Source organism: Lates calcarifer, linkage group LG10 (assembly GCF_001640805.2).
Source record: "Lates calcarifer isolate ASB-BC8 linkage group LG10, TLL_Latcal_v3, whole genome shotgun sequence".
Lineage (NCBI taxonomy): Eukaryota > Metazoa > Chordata > Actinopteri > Centropomidae > Lates > Lates calcarifer.
In genome coordinates this window covers 18250-43815 of record NC_066842.1, presented here as the reverse complement: position 1 = coordinate 43815, position 25566 = coordinate 18250, and the positions used below count along the sequence as shown (strand labels likewise).

At 42.2% G+C, this 25566-nt stretch overlaps 1 protein-coding gene across 1 annotated transcript in view; it reads left to right on the top strand.

The window, feature by feature from the left end:
- The window catches only part of lamb1a (laminin, beta 1a), a 29736-nt gene extending 4765 nt beyond the window's left edge, over positions 1-24971 (top strand). Inside the window, exons 5-33 of the mRNA XM_018689054.2 lie at positions 403-591; positions 834-897; positions 986-1188; positions 1469-1589; positions 1861-2049; positions 2219-2395; positions 2632-2744; positions 3434-3513; positions 4436-4571; positions 4748-4906; positions 5330-5457; positions 5679-5799; positions 6330-6531; positions 8390-8533; positions 8965-9196; positions 9467-9630; positions 10915-11139; positions 11484-11701; positions 12192-12288; positions 14681-15050; positions 15165-15349; positions 16011-16252; positions 16927-17136; positions 17216-17360; positions 17617-17824; positions 22636-22777; positions 22875-23051; positions 23201-23360; positions 24154-24971. Coding sequence (XP_018544570.1) covers positions 403-591; positions 834-897; positions 986-1188; positions 1469-1589; positions 1861-2049; positions 2219-2395; positions 2632-2744; positions 3434-3513; positions 4436-4571; positions 4748-4906; positions 5330-5457; positions 5679-5799; positions 6330-6531; positions 8390-8533; positions 8965-9196; positions 9467-9630; positions 10915-11139; positions 11484-11701; positions 12192-12288; positions 14681-15050; positions 15165-15349; positions 16011-16252; positions 16927-17136; positions 17216-17360; positions 17617-17824; positions 22636-22777; positions 22875-23051; positions 23201-23360; positions 24154-24293 — 4941 coding nt within the window. The 3' untranslated portion in view covers positions 24294-24971. The remainder of the gene's footprint in view (positions 1-402; positions 592-833; positions 898-985; positions 1189-1468; positions 1590-1860; positions 2050-2218; positions 2396-2631; positions 2745-3433; positions 3514-4435; positions 4572-4747; positions 4907-5329; positions 5458-5678; positions 5800-6329; positions 6532-8389; positions 8534-8964; positions 9197-9466; positions 9631-10914; positions 11140-11483; positions 11702-12191; positions 12289-14680; positions 15051-15164; positions 15350-16010; positions 16253-16926; positions 17137-17215; positions 17361-17616; positions 17825-22635; positions 22778-22874; positions 23052-23200; positions 23361-24153) is intronic.
- Positions 24972-25566: the final 595 nt, after the last annotated feature.

The window sequence follows — 25566 nt, the reverse complement described above, 5'->3', positions numbered from 1 at the left end:
AGAAGCAAAAGCCTCATAACCCTGAGTGATGGGTCCAGATTTAGGGACCTGGCAGGGACCTGACTGCAGATACAGCCTGAAGCCATTTTTAAGCTTTCTCAAAGGTTATTGATGGGTAAACAGTGAGGGGCAGTGTGGCCTTCACTGCCTGACAGCAGTGTTGTAACAAGATCTGTTGTAGCCGTTGGATGTTTCTTCAGCTGATACCAGAATAAAGAGCTTTGTAACATAATAAAGAACATAGGAAGAACATAATAATGATAATGTTATTATTAATATTTAAAGACACAGTGAACTCTAGCAACGGGAGGATCTTTGTTTGTTCTTCGTTCTTCATTTGTTGATTCTCAGTGGGATCAGCAGAACGTCTCGTTATAATTAATTCTGTTTTTCGCTCCTAAGACATTTCGTCCTGCTGCCATGGTGATCGAGCGGTCAGCGGACTTTGGGAAGACGTGGCAGGTTTATCGTTACTTTGCCTACGACTGTGAGACGTCCTTCTCCCATGTTTCCCAGGGTCCAATGCAGAAGGTCGATGATGTCATCTGTGACTCACGTTACTCCGACATTGAACCATCCACTGAGGGAGAGGTACTGCAGTACTCTCACACTCCTATTATAGTACTCTGATACTTCAACTGCCGTACTCTGGTACTCCTACTGCTACTACTACTTTCAGGGTTTACTCTGACAGGTAGCTTGGTAATCAGTGAGTTAAAGTGGAAATTATGTCATAACTCACCTGAAGACACAGCACTGTGATGTCACCTTTCATAATGCTTTGTTTTTTTAATCAAAGTAAATCATTTGGGGAAATGTTCCTTTTGTACCAGGTGATTTTCAGAGTTTTGGACCCAGCGTTCAGGATCGACGACCCCTACAGCCCCAGGATCCAGAGTATGTCTCCTTACACTATACAATCTGTCAGGGTTATTGATCAGTTATTGATCTGTTGTTGATCATTTATTGATTGTGTTTTGCTTAGACATGTTGAAGATCACCAACCTGCGGGTGAAGTTCACCAAACTGCACACGCTCGGAGACAATCTGCTGGACTCTCGTATGGAGATTAAAGAGAAGTATTACTATGCCATCTACGACATGGTGGTCAGAGGAAACTGCTTCTGCTATGGACACGCCTCTGAGTGTGCCCCCATCCAGGGGGCTGGACAGACCAGGGAGGGCATGGTAAGTCCTGAAGGGGGGCAGGTAGACCAATGAGTACAAAATGAGTCCTGAAGGGACAGGTTGAGTTCTGTAGAGGGTCAGGGTGAGTCCTGAAGGGACAGGTTGAGTTCTGTAGATGGTCAGGCAGGCTGTGGTGGACCAGAGTGAATCTACCTGCTGAAGGTTTTTGGTTGTTAATGAGCTGCAGATGATAATAATGATGTGAACGGTTTCTTTTCTCTGTTTCTGTCTGTGGTTTCTTCTGTTTATATTGTATATGCTATTGTTTGTGTGTCTACAGGTTCATGGTCACTGCATGTGTAACCACAACACTAAAGGTCTGAACTGTGAACAGTGTCAGGATTTCTACCATGACCTTCCCTGGAGACCAGCTGAGGGACGCAACACCAATGCCTGCAAGAGTGAGTCCATACTTTGATTTGTTGGGTCTCTCTCTATAAATACCTATTATAAAGAGTATGGTCTAGATCTGTCTGTCTGTCTACATGAGCATATGTATATATATTCTTATATACACTATCAATCAAAAATAAATCATTGTGACTCTAATGTCAAACAGCTGCTGCAGATAAAGTCTGTTACTCTGTTTGCTTTTTGTGATCCTAACATTCCAGTGTCAGTCTGTGCAGCTCAATCTCCCCTCTTCTCCTTCTTCTTCTGTGGTGTCTGTAGAGTGCAACTGTAACCAGCACTCAGACTCCTGTCACTTCGACATGGCCGTGTTCATGGCTTCAGGAAATGTCAGTGGAGGCGTTTGTGACAACTGTCAACACAACACAGCCGGACACAACTGTGAGCAGTGTAAACCATTTTACTACCAACATCCAGAGAGAGATGTTAGAGACCCCAACATCTGCCAGGGTAAGTTCAACCTGTATGATCTGAGATCAGTGTTTAATATAAAACACAAATGTAGAAAAACATCAGACTGATCCGTCAAACTGTAAACTGATCTCGGCGTCCTCTGCTCTCTGTTGATTTAAACATGGAGGTTTGTTTCTTTAATGATGCAGTGTTTGTGTCTCTGTAGCCTGTAACTGTGACCCCCTGGGCTCTCTGAATGGAGGAACATGTGACCGGATGACGGATGTTCGAGCCGGTCTGATCGCTGGTCAGTGTCGCTGTAAAGTCAATGTGGAGGGAGAGCGCTGCGAGCGCTGCAAACAGGCGTATTACGGGCTGAGTGACGATCCTGAAGGCTGTAAAGGTATGAAATAACACTCCCCCAGTAACAGACAACACCTACACAGAAAAACAAACAACACATATGTGCACAGACATACAACAATGAAGGTGGTCATGTGGATGAGCACAAACATAAGACACAGTCAGTATATACTTTAATATCACAGCATCGATCAACATTAACAACATGATCCAGTTCATTATTATTGTTGTTGTTGATGTATGTATTATTGTAACTGTGTGTCTGACCTGTTTCAGCCTGCACCTGCAGCCCTGTAGGAACAGTTCCTGGAGGAAATCCTTGCGACAGTGAAACAGGAAGTTGTTTCTGTAAACGTTTGGTGACCGGACAAGACTGTGACCAATGTGTGGTGAGCAAATACATTTAATGATGTTACACAGAAACAAAAAATATGATTAAAAAAAGCCAGAGACACGACACCAAAAGTTCAACTAGTCCTGAATGTGAACGTTGTCAAACGGGAATCAGACAAACAGGAAGGAATCGTCACTGATGTTTGATGTTGACTCCAGGGACAATATGGGCGAAGCTGCTGTAAAAGGTTACTGATAAAAAATAATAATCTGTCATTGGTCCCTCTGAGTTTCTGATGACATGAAATCAAATATTATTATTACACTTAAAACCTGACAGATGTAGTGACTTAACACTGACTTTATATTCTTGATAACTCACCTGGTAGAGGGTGTATTCATTTTCCCCCTCTCTCTGACTGGTCTTTACTATCAAAGCAGAAATACCATAAAAAATAATGTGTAACTTTATATTCTCATATCTTTAATAATGTCTGTGTTAGATTAGGGAAAGCAGGTTTCTGCTTATGTGATGTGGAATAAATGAGCTAACCATAACCATTTACTGAGGAGACTAAAACCTGTAGCTCTGAAACTGTGGGAGGTCACTGTGTGTGAAGGAGATGAAAGTTTGAATTACTTCCTCTGACAGCTTCAAGCCAGGTTTTACAGACAGAAGCAAAGTGGGAGGTCAGAAAATTACTTAATGACACGTCTGTAACATCTGCTGTGTGTGTGTTGTCAGTCTGAACACTGGGGTCTCAGTAATGATATGGACGGCTGCAGACCATGTGACTGTGACCTCGGAGGAGCCGTCAATAATCAGTGAGTTCACGTCCAAATCACTGCTAACAGCTAACTGCTAACAAACTGCTAACAGCCTCCTTCCACAGCGCCCCCTGGTCTCTCTCCAACTTCTCTAAGTCTTTGTGTCTTTGTCTTGACACCATGAATGGTTTAGATATGCTAACAGAGGAGGATGTGTGACATTGGTTTAAATATGAGGATGATTTTTTAACTTTTTTAGAAAGTCTCTCCTGAGGTCCTTGAGTTCAGTTGCTCATATGAAAAGGGACACAGTCTCAACCAGCTACTTTTCTGCAACACAAGAACAAATCAAGGATCTTGAAGTCTGATCTGTGATGACAAGTCTCCTGCTGCTCCTACAACTCCACTCAACACCTGCTGCTAGAATTAGAAATGACTTATACTGCTATTAGTTATATTGCTATGTTAGCAGTTAATACTTTAATTATCACTACTATCATTACTACTGCTGTATTATTGCTATGTTCTTCTCCCGTTACGCCCCCCCCCCAACCTAACTGGTTGAGGCAGATGGTTGCCCACCCTGAGTCCAGTTCTGGTCGAAGTTTCTGCCTCGAGTTGTGATTTGGCGCTATATAAATAAAATTGAATTGAATTGAAGTACAAATACGAAGAAGATAAACACAAGATTATTATTATGTGAAGCTGCTACTGCTAACAACAACTTTTACTTCATCTTTAATCTTAACAGGAGTTGGCTTGGAGACAGTTTGTGTGATAATAGTCTATGTTTCTCATTTAAAGGTCCTCTTACTAAAAATTCATTTGCTGCAGTTTGAATCTTCACCATCCATCTTTCATCCAGTTTTTTTCCCTTGTTTGGTTAATTTTCTTCAGACATCCTGCTCTTTGCTCTGTTTTTAGTTTATCTTCACTTCTTCATTTGTTCTCACATTTTCCACTTCCTGTTTTCCTGCAGGTGTGACCAGGTGAGTGGTCAGTGCATCTGCAGAGATCACATGTTCGGTCGTCGCTGCGATCAGGTTGAGTCTGGATTCTACTTCATTGCTCTGGACCATTATACCTACGAGGCAGAGGATGCCAAATTTGGACCTGTGAGTCTCTTATGTACTTTGACCTCTGACCTTTGATCACCCTGGATGATGTCACTTTGAGAGTTTTTTCCCCTCGTGTGAAACCAGGGGCATAAAGCTCACTGTAAAAAAAACATTCATGCGAAATGGTCAGAGGTTGTTCTATTAGGTTTCATGTTTTCATCTTGTCTCTTTAGGGAGTGACAGTGGTGCCAAGGCCCCACCCACAGGACCGCAGTCCCACCTGGACAGGTATTGGCCTGGTCAATGTCCCAGAGGGGGCCTTCCTGGAATTCTCTGTGGACAACATCCCTCACTCCATGGAGTACGACATTATCATCCGCTATGAACCTCAGGTACCATGCTCTCAGTAACTAATTTTTAACCCTGCCAGCTATAGCAACTGTCCCAAGCATATTCATCAAATTTCAAATAATTCTGCCCCAACCATGCCTCACAGTAGGCAAGGTATTATTAAGGTGATAACAGGTACCTGGTGTTCACTAGACATAGAGTTTGGAGTTCAGTTTTTGTCTCATCAGACCAGAGAATCTTTGCCTTCTTGCTCTCAGAGTCATTTCAGTCCTGTTTGCCACAGGTGGACAAACAGGAAGCACATGACCACAATATGGAGAACCACAGACTTCAGATTTTTGCCACAGATTTCAGTTTTTGAAATTTTATTACATGTTTTCACTTTATCATTATGGATTAGAGAAGAAAAAACAACAATAAATAATGACATGGGCTGAAGCTTAAAGTGTTTGTTGGTGCTGCAGCTGCCTGACCAATGGGAGGAGGTCCTGATGACCGTGATGAGGCCTGGACCAGTCAGAGCAGACAGCCGCTGTATTAACACTGTACCTGATGACGACAACCAAATGATCTCTCTTCACCCTGGCTCACGGTAACAGTCAGCTACGACCTTTTCCTTAAAAATGTGTTTATATGTGACTCATTTTCAACAGGAAATGAGTTTTTAACATTATGAACCTGGATTACTTCAACATAATGAAGAAACTTATAATGTATATTTGTATTAGGACATGTTGAACCAAAATCTCTTCCTCATTGAGGAAAGTGTTTTAGACTCTAAACCTTACAACAGGTGGAACTCTGTCTCCTCAGGTATGTGGTTCTTCCCAGACCAGTTTGTTTTGAATCTGGTCTGAACTACACAGTCCGCCTCAGTCTACCGCTGTACTCAGCCCTCAGCGATGTCCAGTCTCCGTACACGCTCATCGACTCGGTGAGGAAACTCTAAACCTCCGATCAAGTGATGGAAAGTAGTTTAGATATTTTACCTCAGTAAAAGTTAGTTCAGTCAGTCAGGTGGAATGGGTTAGGGTTAGGGTTATGAAATTTAGAATCAGTATTGAGTTGACTGTTTTTCAGAACTTCCAAAGGGAAACATGGCTCAGAGTGGGGAGTGATGATAACAACCTCATTTGTTACAGATGTCAGACAATCAACTGTGTGCTGCAGAAAAATTGGAGATGATAATTTAATTGTACTTCTTTCACTGTGTCGCTCCAACATGTGATATCAACATTTGAACAACCACAGAGGTTTAAATGCTGGAGCAATTTATTCAGTCCAACTGCTTCAGCGCTGCAGATTTATTGAACCAGAGACTGTGGGTCAGTCTCTTGGTTTTCTTTACCCTCTGATCCTGTTGATGTCTCACTGTAAGAGCCTGGAAGTAAAGATGCCCGTACCCAGTGTGCTTTTAGTCAATCTCAAGTCAACTTTAGTCAACTCAATCTTCTTCATCTTCAGATCGTGTTGATGCCACATTGTAAGAACCTGGATATCTTCACTGCTTCAGAAGGAGGAGACTCCAGCGGGAACAGCGGTTGGGAAACTTTCCAGCGTTATCGTTGTTTAGAGAACAGCCAGAGTGTTGTCAAGACACCGATGACAGACATCTGCAGAAACTTCATTTTCAGCATCTCTGCCATGTTGCACCAGGGAGCTAAAGGTACACCAGTCCACCTTAAACCTTTTAATTCTACCTTAATAATCCCATACTGTCTGACCAAAGTTTATTCAAACCACTGATTTGCATTCTGAGCTCAAGACAGCAGAAAGTAGGGTGTGGCGATTACAACTTCCCCATCTAAATTCACATGAGATATATTTACCAGACATTACCTTCTATGTGTGCGCCAGCCAGAGATTAGAAAAGTGACTGTAATAATTTAAATGTACATAGTTACTTTGTGGCTTTGTCGTGTGACCACAGAAGTTTAAATATCAGAGAATTTGTTCAACTCTAAAAACTTTAAAGCACTTTGGAGAAGGTTCAGATTTATGTTGTCATCAAACGTGGACCTGCTCTACATACGGTCTCATGTCCACTCAAAGGATCAGATTCATTTTTTAATCACTCATACAAATGATTTAAGGTAGTGTGTCACATTTACCAGTTTTCAAATATTTGTGTTTACAAAATTCATGAGGGTTTAATGAATCAGACTTGGAGCACTTTTTGAACCAAACCTGGCAGAGAAAAGTCAAGAAGAGGTCTGAAGAATCTCTGTGTTCTTCTGCTGATCTCTGACCTTTGACCTTTGTGGAATGACAACAGGAGGAATTCCCCTCTGGGTTTAATAAAATTGGTTCAGGTTTTTTTCGAACATGGATCTAGAAAGGCAAATTAATTTGTCCAGCACATTTCATACAGTTGCAATGAAAGGCAATTCAAAGTGCTTTATATAATGCACAAATAAAAAAGAAATGTAGCACAAAAACATTAAAGTTGTGTGTACATGGCTCCTAGCTTGTCTGAATTCCATAATGATCTCCTTGGTCTTCTGGGTGTTAAGGGACAGGTTGTTGTCGTCACACCACATAGCCAGGTGCTGGAGCTCGTCCCTGTTGGCCATCTTTGTTGTCCTCTCTGTTCAGACCAACCACCATGGTATTATCTGCAAACTTGATTATTGTGTTAGAGCCATGTACAGGAACACAGGTGTGGGCTCAGCACACAGCTGGTGTTCAGGGTGAGAGTGGAGGGAGGAGGTTGTTAACTTAACAGATTTGGTTTGACAGTCAGAAATATACTGAGATCAGCATGGAGGGATTCACAGTCTCGAATGCCTTAGCTGAAGTCGGTGAACAGTATTCCGACAGTTGGGAGTGTCCAGGTGAATCCGGGCAGAGTGGAAATGCTGGTGCAAAACCTTTTCAGTTCCTTCACTCACAAAGGAAAGGTCACAAATGTATTCATATTTTTTATTAGAGACTTGATCTATGGAGCCAGATGGAAAGATGAAGATGTTTTATTTGATCAAAATATCACAATAGACATAATGAACAACTTTACACAAACTTCAGATTTGTGGTTAATGAATGAATCTGAGATCTACTCTAATCGGCTTAAAGAGGAATTGCTGGTTGGTTTGTATCACAGAGAACAACATTCATCCGTCTTCTGTCTTCACTTCTACTTCTCTGACATAACAAATCTCTGCTGACTGAGAGTGCTTCATTCTAACACTAACATTTGATCCCTCTCATCATCACCATCATCATCATCATCATCATCATTTCCCTCTTTCCTCTGCAGCTGTTTCATTCCTCCTTTCCTTCCTGTTGCTACTGTTAATCTCTGAGTGAAGTCACTCGTCAGCGTTTGTCTTGTTTCTCTTCGGCTTCCAGCTTTACCTCCTCAACAAGACTCGACTGGTTTCTTCCTCCTCACATTCCTCAGACGTCCCCAGACCTCCCGGCTCATTGATCTGTCATCACTGCTGTCTAAGACAGTGTTTTTTTTTCTTTGAGATGTTGAAGCTTGTTGGTTTTCTAACATGTCTGTGTTGGACTCCATTTCCCAGAATGCCAGTGTGACCCTCAGGGCTCCCTCAGCACCGTGTGTGACCCCAGTGGGGGTCAATGTCAGTGTCGCTCCAATGTGGTTGGCAGGAACTGTGACAGATGTGCTCCAGCCACATTCCAGTTCGGACCCAACGGCTGCAGAGGTCACAACCCAATCAATCTATGGTCAATCAATATTGATAGGACTGATGATGATCACTATATATTCTACGTAAAAGCTATAGTTAAATATATATGTGCTCCAGCCACATTCCAGTTCGGACCCAACAGCTGCAGAGTTACTGCATATACCATGTTTCACAACAATGAAAGTATTGATTTTTTGAAACAAAATTAAATTTTCAGACATCAAACATTCCTTTTTTGTTAATTAAATCTGTGCTGGTTTCTCAAAAAACTAAAAAAAAAAGAATTATAAATGATTCAGTGGTGTGATTTTCAAGGAGATGTGCCCAAAAATTATTTCGTATTGTTGTCATGTGACCACACACCCAGATTGTTTCAGTGAGAAAGTTCTAGGTGTTTTCTTCAGCATCTAACTGTATTTTTGTGTATTTAATATGTGTTTCTGCAGCATGTGCATGTGACCCTCAGGGTTCACAGAGTCAGTTTTGTGATCAGCTCACTGGTCAGTGTGTTTGCGTTCCGGGAGCATATGGTCGACAGTGTGATCGCTGTCTGCCGGGTCATTGGGGTTTCCCCGCCTGCCGACACTGCTCCTGCAATGGACACGCTGACAGCTGTGACCCCAACACTGGGTACTGCATCGACTGCAAGGACCACAGCACCGGACACAGCTGTGACAGGTACAACAGTCAGTCAGTCAGATAAATTGGTCCGTCAGTCAGTCAGATGAATTGGTCTGTCAGTCAGTCAGATAAATTGGTCAGTCAGTCAGTCAGTCAGATAAATTGAGGATGGATGTTTGCACAGTGACAAAACACAAATACAAACTTACACTGAGGACATTGGCTTACTCAGAGAAACCAGGTTACTCAGGTGATCATGTTTACTGGCAGCAGATCAGAGATCAGATTTCTTTGTTGTCCTCCTGACTTTCTCACACCTGTGTTCAGGTGTCTGGATGGTTACTATGGTGACCCGGTATTGGGGTCAGGTGACCACTGTCGTCCCTGCATGTGTCCTGATGGCCCCGGCAGCCAGCGGCAGTTTGCAGGAAGTTGTTACCGCAGCGACAACTCCCAGCAGGCCATCTGTGTCTGCAACACCGGATACAGAGGTAACAACCTACTGATGAAGCAGTTTTCCACAAACAGTTTTTAACCTGAAATTGAATAAAAACAAGATGCAACAGTTAAACTCAATAGAAACTCAGAGAATGATGAACAGTTGCAATATGAGTTCACTTGTTTCTCAGCAGTAAAAACTAAACTCTTGTATTTTTTCTTTGTCATCAGTCAAACAGCTGCTGGCCTGTGGAGACAAACAGGGTTTTCATTTAAAGAGTGGAGGCTCTGTGATTTAGTTTGATGTAAACAGAGAGCAGGAATGTGATGTGACTGTAGGTCTGTTATTACAGCAGGAAATAAGTTGTTCAGGCTGAAGTCAGCTGCTGACAGACATGAATCACCAACTTTCTCCTTTTGTTTCCATGTTGATCCTCCACCTGACTGAGAGGAAATTATTCTCCATGAAGTTTATTACTGTACTTATCTCTATTAAACTGTAGCATGGCAACAGGTTCAAACAAAGCTCCTGTTCTAAACTAGAGGAGGAAAGTAAACCGAAGCGAGCTCGCTAACAGCTGCAGGTGTAAACACTGTAAACAGGTTCAAACTGTGTGTATGGCATTTAAAGTACTGAAAGCATTGAAAGGGTTTGGATATGTGGAAATCAGCTTAAGTTCTGTAAAGTTGAATTCTCACTTTGAAAGCAGCTGAAATGTCAGCTGAAGGGTAAAAGGTAAAAGCAGCTGAGATGTAGTTAATGTCTCACAGTCAGTTGGTATGTAAACACTGACATTAGACAGATCAGTTAAAGTTAAAGGGAAGAAATCAGATGAAGTGTACCTGATGGAAGCATATGAAAATGTATTCATCTTTTCATTTTTAATTAAGAAGTAAAAGATGCTAAAATGTGATTGTTTTCTATACCATGAAAGCAGCTGAAATGTCAGTAAAAGAGATGAATGCTGAAATCAGCTGACGTGTAATCATTCAAAGCATTTGAAAATGTAGTTTCACATTGAAGGCCTGTAAGAAGCATTTTTTTATGTAAACGATAAAAGTACTTTAACTGTCAGTAGAAAATTAAATGAAAGCAGTTGTAAACTGTAAACACCAATAACATTTGGTCTTGCTACACTTAAACTTCTGACTAAGCCAATGATCTTCGCTGTTTTAGTAAAATGATGTCTGAAAGTGAAGAGGTGTCCTGAAAACATTTCAGCAAGAAACAGCTGATGAAAACACACAGTAAAACAGAATTTTAGTTTCAGTGAAAACACAACTTTTTTTGTCAGACAGGTATGATATCTGTAACTGTCTTGTTCTCACCTTTCCAGGTGCTCGCTGTGATGAGTGCTCACCTGGTTACTATGGAAACCCTGGTGAACCGGGGGGTCAATGTCAGCCCTGTCAGTGCAACAGCAACATCGACATGTTGGACCCAGAGTCTTGCGATGCTCAAACTGGCGAGTGTCTGCGCTGCCTATACCACAGCGAGGGCGTCGCCTGCCACAGCTGCAAACTGGGTTACTATGGCAATGCTCTGCTGCAGGACTGCAGGAGTAAGTATGGGGTTACCATGAGAGACCAATACAGACCAGTAGGATCCAGTACTCACGTAGTCAGATGTTCAGAGAGGTTGTAAATGAAACCCCTGTTATGAAGGGATGAACAAGATAGAACAGAATAACAAGATTTCAATCAAACCTTGATTTAACATTTTTGGCAAAGTCTGAATGAAATCTACAATGAACTCTTGATTGAAATCTACATCAAATTGGAATAAAATCTTTATGAAATCTTGAGTGAAACACAGATCTAAATTTTGATATGAGGTCTAGACCAGAATCTAGATTAAATTCTTACTAAAATTTTGATAAATGCTGATGAAGGTTTTTGTTCACAGAGTGTGTTTGTAATCAGCTGGGCAGCGATCCCTCCAGCTGTCCATCATCTGGCGACTGTCACTGTGACCGCAGCAGCGGTCAGTGTCACTGCCTCCCGAACGTGGTCGGTCAACACTGTGACCGCTGTGCGCCCGACACCTGGAACATGGCAAGTGGCCGTGGCTGTCAGACCTGCGACTGTGACCCCAAACACTCGTATGGGACATCCTGCAATGAGGTGACGACCAAAAATTCAAATGTTATAGTCTATGGAAACAAATGTTGTGTGTCTTGTATTAGTCTGCAGATCTTTGTTGTGTCTCAGCTGTGGTGATATTGTGTATACGCAGCCTCTCACTCTGACACTGTCACAGAGGATAAATTCTTTACTTACTGCTGTGTCTTCAACAGACACCAGGACCTGCATCATATGTTATTTATCGACCAGCTGCCTTGCTCCCTCTGCTCTCTGATCTTATATAAACACAGGACTAAGTGTCAGGTCACCGGATATTTCAGCCATATCACATGTTCAGACTGAGTGTGGGAGAACCAGGCTAAGATCCTTTAAACTGAAACTTTGAATTTCATGTGAAGATTTTAAAAGACTACTCACATAATCACAGTGACTTTAGTGACAGTCTTCCAGAGTCCATCAAGTCCCGCTTCAGTATTCTAATTATTTTTCTGTTGGAGTTCTGAATATAAACCGCTGGTTTCATTCACAGATCAGTGGTCAGTGTTCCTGTCACCCCGGCTTTGGAGGAAGAACATGCAGCGAGTGTAGAGAGCTTTTCTGGGGAGACCCAGAGATCAAATGTCACGGTAGGTGCACTGTTAATATGTTCACTACCTGAAACCAGATCAATGGAGTTCATATAAGGTGAGAGGTCGTCAGTCAAACAAGTGTAGTTTGGTCAACTTGTCCTCGACACGGCAGAGTCCAGAGTCCAGATCTGAGTCCAGAGACCAGATCTTTCAGGACTTTAAACCTGACTGCACTGAACTTTTTTGGACAAATGGTATGAAATTTGGTGACGTGTTTTGTGTGTGATTGTTTCCCAGCTGTGATGTAGAGTTGTGGAGTATGGTGTGTCGCTATACTTCAAAAAAATCTTCTAGAGGACTAATGAAACCTGCTCTCGTCAGATTCTAATATTTTGACTGGTTGACAGTCCTGTTGATCTGAGTCCAGAGTCCAAAGTCCAGATCAGTTCAGATCTGAGTCCAGAGTTCCATGAAGTGTTTGACTTGTTTTAGAAACAGAGACTACAAACCAGACCTTTTCATCAGCCGCCAGCATCATGGGAACATTGCAGCTCTCAGCATGCTCTGCTATTTGACTCATATTAAGTCCAGATGTTGCTTGAGGCTCCCGCTGGTCCCATCGCCATGGAGACTAGACCAGAAATCTGTCTGAACCTCCAAATATCCCCGAAATCCACAAAGAGGCTTTGTTAGAGTGAAGCAGAGCTGGAGGCCAAGGGGAGGTGGAGGGGAGGAAAAGAAAAGAAAGAAGGGCACATTGATGTTTGCTGAGAGGAGAGATGGAAAGAAAGAAAGAACCTGTTGAGAGGAGAGAGGAAAAATAGAGGAATGTGAAGAAAGGAAGAATGAAAGAAAGGTGGAGGAAGAGGAAACAAAAGTCAATAAGGATGGAGAGAAGGGAAGGAATTAAAAAAAAAGAATGGAATAAAGTGGGAAGGAGAAAAATGAGTGAAAGAAAAAAAACTTTTAAACTAAAAGACTTAATTAAAGACAAACTGGATGGAAACCAGACTGTGAACCCTGAAACATCTCCACAGAGTCTCATCCTCTCCAACAATAACTGTTCACATCACTGTCTGTCTGTAATTGTCTGTATATCTGCCTGTAACTGTCTGCCTGTCTGTTACTGCCTATAACTGTCTGTCTGTCTGTCCGTCTGACTGTAAATTTCTGTAACTGTCTAATTCAGGGTTGTCGCATCTGAAAGAAGCTTCAAGTGTTTGATATAAACCAGATGTTAAACACACACACACACACATCCTCCCCTCACCAGATGTTAATTGTTGAACAGGAAGTCCACCAGTTTGTCTCAGACTCTTCCTGTAAAATGTTTTTAGTATAAATGAAAAGTTCGACCTCCCTGAAACAAACATCCTCCACAGACAGAGTGTTCATCATGTTGTCAGGCTTTCCATATGTGTGTGTATTGTATATACAGTATACACAGTGCTGTCACTAAGTTCTACACATTTATTTTGTGTTTGTTTTGAATGTACTACTATTTCTTCAATACAAAAGATTTCATCAGCAGTTTGAGTGAAAAGTTGAATCTTTGAAATATGTTCATGGTCGTGTTATAATTAGTATCTGGTGTGTCCCTGTTTTGCTTTAATGTCAGTATACAGTCGAGTTGTCATGGACCCATATTATCCCACCATGATCTGACATTGTTCCAAAGAGCTTATTGTGGTGTCCCAGAATGCTTTGCTTTCTCAGTCTTCAAGTGCCCCCATAAATGTTGAGTGGGGCTGAGGTCAAGGGACTGTGGAGGAAAGCCCAGGATAATCAGGACTCCTTAGTTTTTTAGGGTTTGAGGGGTGTTTGGGGTGAATCCTTCTCCACAAAGATGCACACCAGACTGTGTAGCATGTGTGCCTCTGTGTAAGATGTTAGTCATTAAGAGTCAGTAAAAACAAAGTGCCTGCCACCAAACACAATAATAACTGGTATTCTGAATCAAAACAAAGCAATGTTTCCAACAGAGGAAACAGAAAAAAGTCTAACAAAAATTGATCTGTTGCCAACATCAGGCAGCATTTTGAGCAGCAGAACCAAACACATGCGCCCCCACAGATATTTAACTGAACGTTTGTATTTCTTTCTTTCTGCTAAAGTGTGTGTGTGTGTGTGTGTCTGTGGAGACTGATTGTGAAACTTTTGTCTTCAGATATTTGTTTGGTAACCCCACACTGGACTTAAAGCATGAAATCCTTAATGTAGAGCAGATGGGGAAATAGGTTTTAAATCACTTCCTCTGTGGTTTTAAAAGTTGCTTTAAAAGCCTTAAATTTAACTTGATGAACCTGAAGAAAGTGTCCACACCAGAGTTCATTCAATTGAACCAAACATGTTGGAGATTAAAGTTTTAGGATCAAATATCAATTCATGAAGCAGATAACTGGTTCTCTTGTTGTCCACAGCTGGTTAATAACAGTGCTCTTCTTCTCAGCGTGCGACTGTGACCCTCACGGTATCTCCGAGCAGCAGTGTAACAAAGTCAGCGGTCACTGTGTCTGTGTTGACGGTGTGTCCGGACCTCGCTGTGATGTCTGCGCCCGTGGATTCTCTGGAACCTTCCCTGACTGCCACCGCTGCCACCAGTGCTTCGCTGAGTGGGACAACATTATTGGTCAGCTGACCAATCAGACGCACCGCCTCGTCAACAAGGTCAACGCCATTAAAGCTAGCGGAGTCAGTGGACCATACAAGAAGTCCATTGACAGCATGGAGAAGAGCATGGCCGACATCCGGGTCCTCCTGAACCAGAACCCGGCTTCGCAACCACTGACCGAGATCCAGCACCTGCTGCAGCAGGCCAGGTGGAATTACTTTTAATATGAGATTAAATCTTCTGAAAGAGGTGAAGAGAGATTAAATTTAATCAAAGATTAAAGCAGCTCAGGTGACCTCTGACCTCTTTTTGTCCCTTTTAGTGATCTGATGAGGGCCCTGAGCCAGATGTTAAATGACACAGAACAGACTCTGGACCGGGTGGAACACCTGAACTCAGCTGCAGAAACTAAACTGGACTCTGTGTCATCGGACGCACAGAAACTGGAGCGAACAGTTCAGGAGCTGCTGGATCAGGTCGAGTTCATCAAAAACTCTGACATCAGAGGTAAAGTGGCAGTTAAAGGTCAGAGGTCGGGGTTGGGCGGGATGAGGTGTGGGGGCAGGGCTAAAATAATATAATTTTAACAAGGATATGTCCTTTATTATCTCATGATGTGGCTGTGGTCTTTTAGAGGGGCCCAGTGTTATAGGACTCCAAATAATGATCGTTTTCATCATCAGTTTTTCTGCTGATTGTTTTCTTAATTACTTATCACGTGGGAAATGTGACACTATGAAAAATAACAATCCAGTTACAAATCCTGAATCTTTCAGAATTTGTCTGTCTGATACTTTTAGGACTTTAAACCTGACTGCACTGAACTTTTTTGGACAAATGGTATGAAATTTGGTGACATGTTTTTTGTGTGTGATTGTTTTACAGTTGTGATGTAGAGTTGTAGAGTAGTAGAGTATGTAGCTATACTTCAGAAAAATCTTCTATTGGACTAATGGAACCTGCTCTTGTCAGATTCTAATATTTTGACTGGTTGACAGTCCTGTAGTATTTGGACCAGACTTTATATTGTTTTACAGAGGAACCAGTTTAGGTTTTAGGCAGATTTTAAAACTCTTTTTGGATCAGGTTTATCAAAGGAAAATTGAGCTACAGCCACTTTATACTGATAATTAACTCTTAGCTGATTTCATCTCCTTGTTTTTGTCAGGGGCGACAGACAGCATCACTAAGTACTTTCTGCAGTCTCAGGAAGCTGAAGCTCGAGCCAACGCCTCCACCACTGATGCCGGCAGCCCTGTGCAAACCTCCGGCACTCTTCGGCAACTCACAGAGGACAAACTGAACCGAACCAGAGAGGAGTTCCTGAGGAGACACATGGAGCATGCTCAGAGATTGGATGACTTGGCAGGAGAGCTGCAGACTCTGGACCTGTCAGAGATCAGTCATAAGGTGGAGAACATAATTTTATTTTATTTACTTTTTTTTATTATTGTGTTTGAAATTCAGGCATATTAGTGTGGGGGAATTATTTAACATCCACACTGTTATGATCTGTTTCTGAGTTCAGAATTTAGTCTTTAAATGCAACACGCCGTTATTTTGCCTTGTATGCCACCAGAGTGCGCTCTGAAACTTCAGGATCAGCTTGACCTATGGCATCCCCTATTTATCTGTGAACTAAACAGCTAGTAATGTCATGTTGTCAAAATAGAGATAGAGCAAAGCCACCCTGAGCAGACAGTCATGACACCAAAGCATCTTAGAAGCAGTGTGTGGAAGTATTTGGGGTTCACTGTAGATGGCAAAGTAACTAATAAAGATAAGGCTGTTTGTGAATTTGATAAAAGTAGCTGTCTTATAGTACAACAAAAATAAATCTGTGGACTCACCTGATAGTTTGCCACCCAAGTGGGGCAGAGGAGGAACTTTGTTTAAACTTGATTTTTGGAGAAAAAAAAAAAAAGTGACAGCCCTAATGTCTTAAGTGTAAATACTGGAAAATATTTTGTATTTGACTGTTAAAACAGTTGAATTTACAAATGGCTGTGGAGATGATTTACACAAAACCAGATGCAGACACAATCTCTGCATTAAACATTGTCCTTACTCTCTGGCACTGACAGACCTGCGGAAGTCCATTACCGGGTCAGGATTTGTGCTCGTCCTCTTCCTGTGGAGGTCTGGGCTGTGTTGACTCTCAGGGTCGGACCAGGTGTGGAGGTGAAGGATGTGACGGTGTGGTGACAATGGCCAACAGCCTCTGGAGGAAGGCTCAAGATTCAGAACAGGAAATCATCAGCACCATGGGGGAGGTGGAAAAACTTTCCAAGATGGTGAGTCTGACTGCTCCTGGTCTGTGGTTCTAGTCCATTTGGACTGTGGGGGATGTTCTCACCTCTGGTTTGTCTTCAGGTGTCAGAGGCCAAGCTAAAGGCAGATGAGGCAAAGCTTAGTGCTCAGGACGTCCTGATGAAGACCAACAGAACCAAACAAAGAGTCGACCAGAGTAACGAGGAGCTAAGAAGTCTCATCAAACAGATCAGAGACTTTCTAACACGTACGTCTCTCACTTCTCAGCTAACACAAACGTCAGGTACCTCAGGTGAACTATGTGACCAACAGGAAAACGAAAACAAGGATTCATAAAAGAAGATAATTAATAGAGAAGTGCCCTCTCATCAGAGACAAATTTTCCAACAGCTCAGTCAAGAAGTTTCAGATTGACAATTTTTTGAAAATCTCACTGGTCAGAAACTGGATTAGTCCGTTGATCAGACAGGTGAGAAACAAACTGACTGTTTGTGTTGTTTCAGAGGATGTTGCAGACCTAGAGAGCATTGAGCTGGTGGCGAATGAGGTTCTGGCCATGCAGATGCCAACCACGCCAGCTCAGCTGCAGAACCTGACTGAGGAGATTCGGCAGAAGGTGGGAGAACTAGGACACGTGGAGACCATCCTGCAGCAGAGTGCTGATGACATCCAGAGAGCCGAGAACCTGCTGGACCAGGCCCGTCGAGCCAGGTCAGTCCTACCTGTCCATCCATTCAGGACTGTTTTAGAAGTTTCAATTCAATTCAATTTTATTTATATAGCGCCATATCACAACAACAGTCATCTCAAGGCACTTTTCATATAGAGCAGGTCTAGACCGTACTCTTTAAAATAGGTATTTACAGAGAGAGACCCAACAAATCCCACCATGAGCAAGCACTAGGCGACAGTGGCAGGGGGGGGGGGGGGGGGTGAGAGACGGGAGAGCACAATACTACAGGAAAAGGGACATATTGAGTTAGTAACATGTAACATGGGATATTAATCCATATTGAGTGGAGAGAGGGAGGGAGAGAGAAAGAGAGAGAGAGAGAGAAAGGAGCTCATTGCATCATGGGAGATCTCCCGGCAGTCTAGGCCTATAGCAGCATAACTAAGGGATGGTTCAAGCCTGAGCCAACCCTAACTATAAGCTTTATCAAAGAGGAATGTTTTAAGCCTACTCTTAAAGGTACAGAGGGTGTCTGCCTCCCGGACCGAAACTGGGAGAAGGTTCCACAGTAGAGGAGCCTGATAACTGAAGGCTCTGCCTCCCATTCTACTCTTGGAAACTCTGGGAACCACCAGTAAACCAGCATTTTGGGAGCGCAGAGTCCTGGTGGGATTGTAGGGGACTATGAGATCTTTAAGGTAAGATGGAGCCTGATCATTAAGGGCTTTGTATGTGAGGAGGAGGATTTTGAATTCTACTCTGGATTTGACTGGGAGCCAATGCTAGAGAGGCTAACACAGGAGAAATATGATCTCTTTTCCTAGTTCCTGTCAGTAATCGTGCTGCAGCATTTTGAATCAGCTGCAGAGGCTTTAGAGACTTGTTGGGGCAGCCTGATAATAATGAATTACAGTAGTCCAGCCTAGAAGTAACAAATGCATGGACTAGTTTTTCTGCATCTTTTTGGGACAGAAAATGTCTAATTTTGGAGATGTTACGCAGATTAAAAAAGGCAGTCCTAGAAGTTTGTTTCAGTGAGTTAAAGGACATATCCTGATCAAGGATGACTCCCAGATTCTTTACAGTGGAGCTGGGAGCCAGGGCAATGCCGTCTAGTGGAGCTACATCATTAGAAAGTTTGTTTCTGATGTGTTTAGGACCAATTATAATGATTTCAGTTTTATCTGAGTTTAGTAGTAAGAAGTTGCTTGTCATCCAGATTTTAATGTCCCTAAGACAAGCTTGGAGTTTGGCTAGATGATCGGTTTCATCAGGTTCCATTGACAGATAAAGCTGTGTATCATCTGCATAACAATGGAAATTTATGGAGTGTTTTCTGATAATATTGCCCAAGGGAAGCATATACAGAGTGAAGAGGATTGGTCCAAGCACTGACCCTTGTGGAACTCCATGTCTAACTTTTGTGTGTATGGAGGAGTAGTTGTTAACATGTACAAACTGAAGCCTATCAGATAGATAGGACTTAAACCAGTTTAGTGCCATTCCTTTGATGCCAATAAAGTGCTCCAGTCTCTGTAAAAGGATGTGATGGTCAATCGTATCAAAAGCAGCACTGAGATCTAACAAGACAAGTACAGAAACAAGTCCATTGTCTGATGCTATCAGGAGGTCGTTCGTAACTTTTACAAGTGCTGTCTCTGTGCTGTGATACAGCCTAAATCCTGACTGAAAAACCTCAAATACACTATTATCCTGTAGAAAGTCACACAACTGTTTTGCAACTGCTTTCTCCAGGATCTTAGAAAGAAAGGGGAGGTTAGATATTGGTCTGTAATTGGTTAATACATCTGGATCTAGAGTGGGCTTTTTTAGAAGAGGTTTGATTATAGCTGTTTTATACGACTGCGGAACATAACCTGTTAATAAGGACAGATTTAACATATCTAATACAGGACTGCAAATTAAGGGCAGAGCTTCCTTAAGCAGCCTAGTTGGGATGGGGTCTAAGAGACAGGTTGAAGGTTTAGATGCTGAGATAATTGATGTGAGCTGGGCTAGGTCGATGGGAGAAAAGGAGTCAAGGTTAGGTTTTGCAGCTGACTCTATGGATCCTGTGTTATGACATAAATCTGTACTGGTTGAAGGCAGGATGTGATTCATTTTATCTCTAATGGTAGAGATTTTATCATTAAAGAAGTTCATAAAATCATTGCTACTGAGGGTTACAGGGATGCGTGGATCTATAGAGCTGTGACTCTCTGTCAGCCTGGCTACAGTGCTGAAGAGAAACCTGGGGTTGTTCTTATTATCCTCTATTAATGATGAGTAATAGGCACTTCTTGCATTACAGAGGGCCTTTTTATATCTTTTGACACTATCCTGCCAGGCTAAGTGGGATTCTTCCAATTTGGTGGAACGCCACACTCTTTCAAGCCTACGTGCTGTTTGTTTCAGTGTACGGGTTTGAGAATTGAACCATGGAGCTTGCCTCTTTCTCTTTATTGTTTTCATTTTTAGGGGGGCGATGGAATCTAAAGTGGTATGTAATGAATCTGCAACACTGTCTACAAGATGATCAAGCTGGGAGGGACTAGCTTCTGCTAAATTAAGATGAGGCACTGGACCTAAGTTAGTGGGAATCATTTCTTTGAATTTAACTACTGCATTATCGGAAATATTTCTAGTCAGGATGTTTTTTGCTGATAATACATAATCCAGCAATATGAACTCGAAAGTGATTAAGGAGTGGTCTGATAGAACGGGATTCTGTGGGAAGACTGTTACATGTTCAATATCAATACCATAAGCTAAAACAAGGTCGAGAGTGTGACTGAAACAGTGAGTGGGTTTATTTACACACTGAAAGAAGCCAATACAGTCTAGTAAAGAGAAAAAAAGCAGAGCTAAGGCTGTCATTGTTGACATCAACATGAATATTGAAGTCACCTACAATAATAACTTTATCTGTTTTAAGAACCAAACTCGACAGGAACTCTGAAAATTCAGACAAGAAATCAAAATATGGACCAGGAGGACGGCACACTACAACAAATAGAACTGGCTTTAATGTTTTCCACCTTGGATGGGACAGACTAAGAACAAGACTTTCAAATGAGTTATAATTGAGTTTAGGTTTAGGGTTAATTAATAAAGTGGAGTTGAAAATGGCTGCGACTCCACCTCCACGGCCAGTGTCTCGGGGAATGTGAGTATTAATATGACTGGGGGGGGTTGATTCATTCAGGCTAACATAATCATCCTGACACAGCCAGGTTTCAGTCAGACAGAATAGATCAAGATGGTGATCTGATATCAGATCATTACTGTACAGCTTTGGATGAGAGAGATCTGATATTGAGTAATCCGCATTTAATTGTTTTATTTTGCTGTACATTTGAGGTGGATGTACTGATTTTTATTAGATTATTGTGACTAACTCCTCTTTTGTTGATCTTCGATTTAGTTAATTTAAATGGTCTGGGGGCAGACACAGTCTCTATGGGGTAATGGAGGGATGACTGCTCTAAAGGAGGCACAGAGAAGCGTGTAAGACTGCAGCTCTGTCTCCTGGCCTGAACTCTGGATTGTCAGGGCTTTGGCTTCCTAATAAACTCTGTCAGATTTCTGGATATGAGAGATGCTCCATCAAAAGTGGGATGAATGCCGTCTCTCCTAACCAGACCAAGTCTCCCCCAGAAACTCTTCCAATGATCTACAAAGCCCACATCGTTTTATGGACACCACCTCGACAGCCAGCGGTTGAGTGAAGACATGCGGCTATACATGTCATCACTGGTCAGATTGGGCAGGGGACCAGAGAAAACTACGGTGTCCGACATGGTCTTTGCAAATGTACACACCGAGTCAATATTAACTTTAGTGACCTCTGACTGGCGTAGTCGGGTGTCATTAGCGCCGACGTGAATAACAATTTTATTGTATCTACGCTTATCCTTAGCCAGGAGCTTTAAATAAGATTCAATGTCGCCCGCTCTGGCCCCGGGAACACATTTAACTATGGTCGCTGGAGTCGCTAACTTCACGTTCCGCAAAATGGAGTCGCCAATCACCAGAGTTGGCTCTTCAGCGGGTGTGTCGCTGAGCGGGGAGTATCTGTTAGAAACGTGAACTGGGTGGTGGTCGGCAGTGGGCTTCTGCTTACGACTACGCCTGTCCTTACGAACAGTCACCCAGCTAGCCTGCTTTCCCGGCTGCTCGGGAACTGCCAGGGGGAATGCTAACAGGAGCTATGCTAGGCTGCTCCGCACCGGCTACATGGGGCTGTTTAGCATTAGCTGCTGAATTAGATTCCATGGTGCGGAGCCGGGACTCTAATTCACTAAGCCTCGCCTCGAGTACAGCAAACAGACTACATTTATTACACATACCATTATCATTAAACGAGGCAGAGGAGGGAGAAGGAGAGCGAGAGGCCATGGCTGAGAGTTCAGCTAAATCAGTAGCAGAAGATAGCGTGAATCGATAAAGTACCACACAGAAAGTGGAGAAAGTTGGTGATTTAGCAACTACTGTTACTGTGAAAGTGCAGATTAAATTGGTGATAGAGTCACAGAAGTAATGTCGGTAAAAAGAAAGTATCTAGTCTGAGACAGGTATACACCAAACGATAATCTCCAAACACCGGTAACCGGAAGTGACGGAATACGCTTACCGCAGTACCACACACACATGCACAACAGTGCTCTGCCAAAACATCAACAATTGTTGAGATTAACTCAACAATTTTCATCTTTGAGTGACAGTCCAACCCTCAATAAGATTTATCCAAGAGTTCTTTTATATGTCTTAATATTTGGTCTTAAAGAGGTCTCACTACTCTAACTGCTTTTAGTAACACTGATGAAATGTGACTTCTTTTGTTACTCAGTGAGGAAGCAGCTGATGTGAAGGACTCCGCAGAGAAGGTGAAGCGAGCTCTGGAGGAAGCTCAGAGAGCTCAGACAGCTGCCAGCAGCGCAATCCAGCAGGCTGCCGCTGATATCCAGAACACCAACAACCTGCTGTCCTCTGTCAGTGCTCACTTAGTGTTTATCTCTGACATAATAGAAATTATGAACTTGCATAAGAACATCAAGATAACATGTTTTTTGACTGTATTGCTTTCAGGTGCAGTCAGAGACGGCAGATGCAGAGTCAAAACTCAATAATGCCACCCAGAGGCTGCAGAGGCTCGAGCAGGAAGTAACGCTGCTGAGAGACAAAGCTCTGAATGTCTCTCTTAGCACAGAACAGACCAATCAAGACGCAGCGAGTATCAGAAAGGTCGCTGAGGAGGTCCAGAAAGTGAGTCCACCTGCCACATTGTTAAGCAGACTTATTACAAAGAGCAGGTTGGCCAGTGAAGTGTTTCTGTTGATATTTAACTCCGGGAGGTTATAATAAATTAATGTCAGTGTCACCAAATATGTGTGTGTGCGTGTGTGTGTGTTTAGGACCTGGACTCAGACCTGAAGGATAAGTACGCCACAGTGGGGCAGCTGATAGATCAGAAGGCAGGGGGTGTCGCTGATGCCAAGAAGAGGGCGGAATCGCTGCAGCAGGAAGCCAAAGAGTTGTTGTTGCAGGCAAGCGACAAGCTGCAGCTGCTCAAAGGTGACATCACACTAACATCACACCTTTATCCTCAGTGTCATGATGTAAAACAGAAAATGTGACATTAGTACTCTCTATTCAGGACATGCCAATTTTCGCATATATTTTTGTCTGCAAAATGATGAAATATGTAAAACCTTTTTTTTTTTTTTTTTTTAACTTTTTAACTCTGCTGTGAGTCCAATCTGCACTACACTTTTCACATAGAGTCTATGGACTCTCATGATCAAGCGTTATTAAGAATATTTTAATAATCCAAAATGTTCAAGTTACCAGTTATTTTGGCAGCAAAAACTCTGTTCAGTACTTTCTAATGCTTCACTGAGGCTCTGTACAAAATATGGTACCATTTGGCCACTGTTGGTGCTTTTTGTTGTAAAATGAAATCTCCTATTATATTTTTTTGCGTCATGTATGTTAATCTCATGATCACCAGTTGTAAGAATTTTTATGGAAAATATAAAAGATATAAAGGACATTTTATTTCAACTGTTCCAGTTCCTGCTCTGACTGTTAGTTGTCAAGACATGGCTCCAGATTGTTTGACTGACTGCCGTCTGATAAGACCTGCTTCCTGATAACATGCTCGACCATTGTTCGTCAAGAAATGGGTCCAGATGCTGTTGTAAACTCTGTTTCATCCAGAAATGATTCCAGACACTGCAAATATAACTCCCTCTAAAACCATTCCCACCACACAAACATGTTAGGATGGGACTAACTCTGAAATGTGTTAACAATAAATGCAGTGTTCAGAATTTTTCAAACCACCTCTTTCCTGTTTTTTTTTTAGATCTGGAGAAGTCGTACAAAGACAACCAGCAGACTCTGGAGGTGAAGGCAGAGCAACTGGTAGAACTGGAGGCCAATGTGAAGGAGCTGCTGCAGGAGATCAGCCACAAGGTCACCGTCTACAGCACCTGTCTGTTCTAGGGTCAAAGGTTGCATACAGAGGGTCAAACTGAACTGAATTAAAGGAACATGTCATATATTTTTAAGCTGAACCTGCTTACCTTTTTGCAGAGAAGAAAAAGACCAAAAACTTTGTTGTTTTGTTAATTTTCAGATAAAACCATTCTGATGTCTTTCCATTTTTGGAGTGTACTTGAACGCACCATGAGGTTTTTAAATTGCTGCCATCTTAAATTACACACAAAGATAATGGAACTATCCAAGAACATTTAAGTAGGCACTGATCAATATAATGTTTTAAAATAGAAATTTGATCCTTTAGCAGTTTCATAATTGATTAAAACAATCAAAATGAGTCAGAAGCAGCCAAAATCAATCAAAGTTATTAATTTGACATGATTGAATTTGTCTCATTTACCAAATGGAAAAAGCAGAATGTTAAACTTTCCGTAAAATTCAGCTACTGTAAACATTTTACATTTTGAGATTTGAGTCTGTTGAATGTCTTTGTGAATGTAATAAAATCAACGTCAGTGATTGTAGATAATTTGATTCCAGTTTAAACATTGTTAAAAAGTGAATGTTTTCTCCATGTGACTGCAAAAGTTTTCTAACCTGATTTTGTACCTCCTTTATTGTATTTCCACATGGCCAAAACTTGGAACCCAAAAATTTTTAATTAAAAAATTTCCAGTTTGACTCACTCTGAATTTGGTGCTCATTATTTTACAGGGTTAGGGGTCAGGTACAGGAGGTAAAATTTGTTTGGTACCCCTCACCACTGAAGGTTTTTGTCAAGAACTGGGGTTAGGGATATGTTAGAGGATGGGAGTGCTCATGATGGGTTCACATGCTTACGTTTCTTGTAGGGCAAACTCTTAATTCATGACAATTTGTTGACTGCACCACAGTGTTTGCAGTCTTGTCAACCTGGTATGGAGGCCATTGAAAGTCCAGGCCTGCCTAGGTTCACCAACTTTCTGAGGTTATGAGCCCAACACTGGGATCGCATAGAGTTAAGTTAGGCCTCCTGGTGTGACTGGGTGCAATGCCATATTTTCAGGGTGGTCCAATTGGCCCTGCCGGGGAGGATTGTGGCCACATCATTCTGGGTTGACCAGGAGACATTATTGAGCCTGTGGTGAGAGTCAGATTTGAAACCTTTTAAATCTGCTCTGGCTGGCTGGATCAACTTGTGAGGATGGGAACGCTAGGTTGGGGTTTGCACCACTCACTCCAAATCTTCAATCAGGCATGGCTAGATGGGATATCATGAACCAAAGCTTCTTGCAAG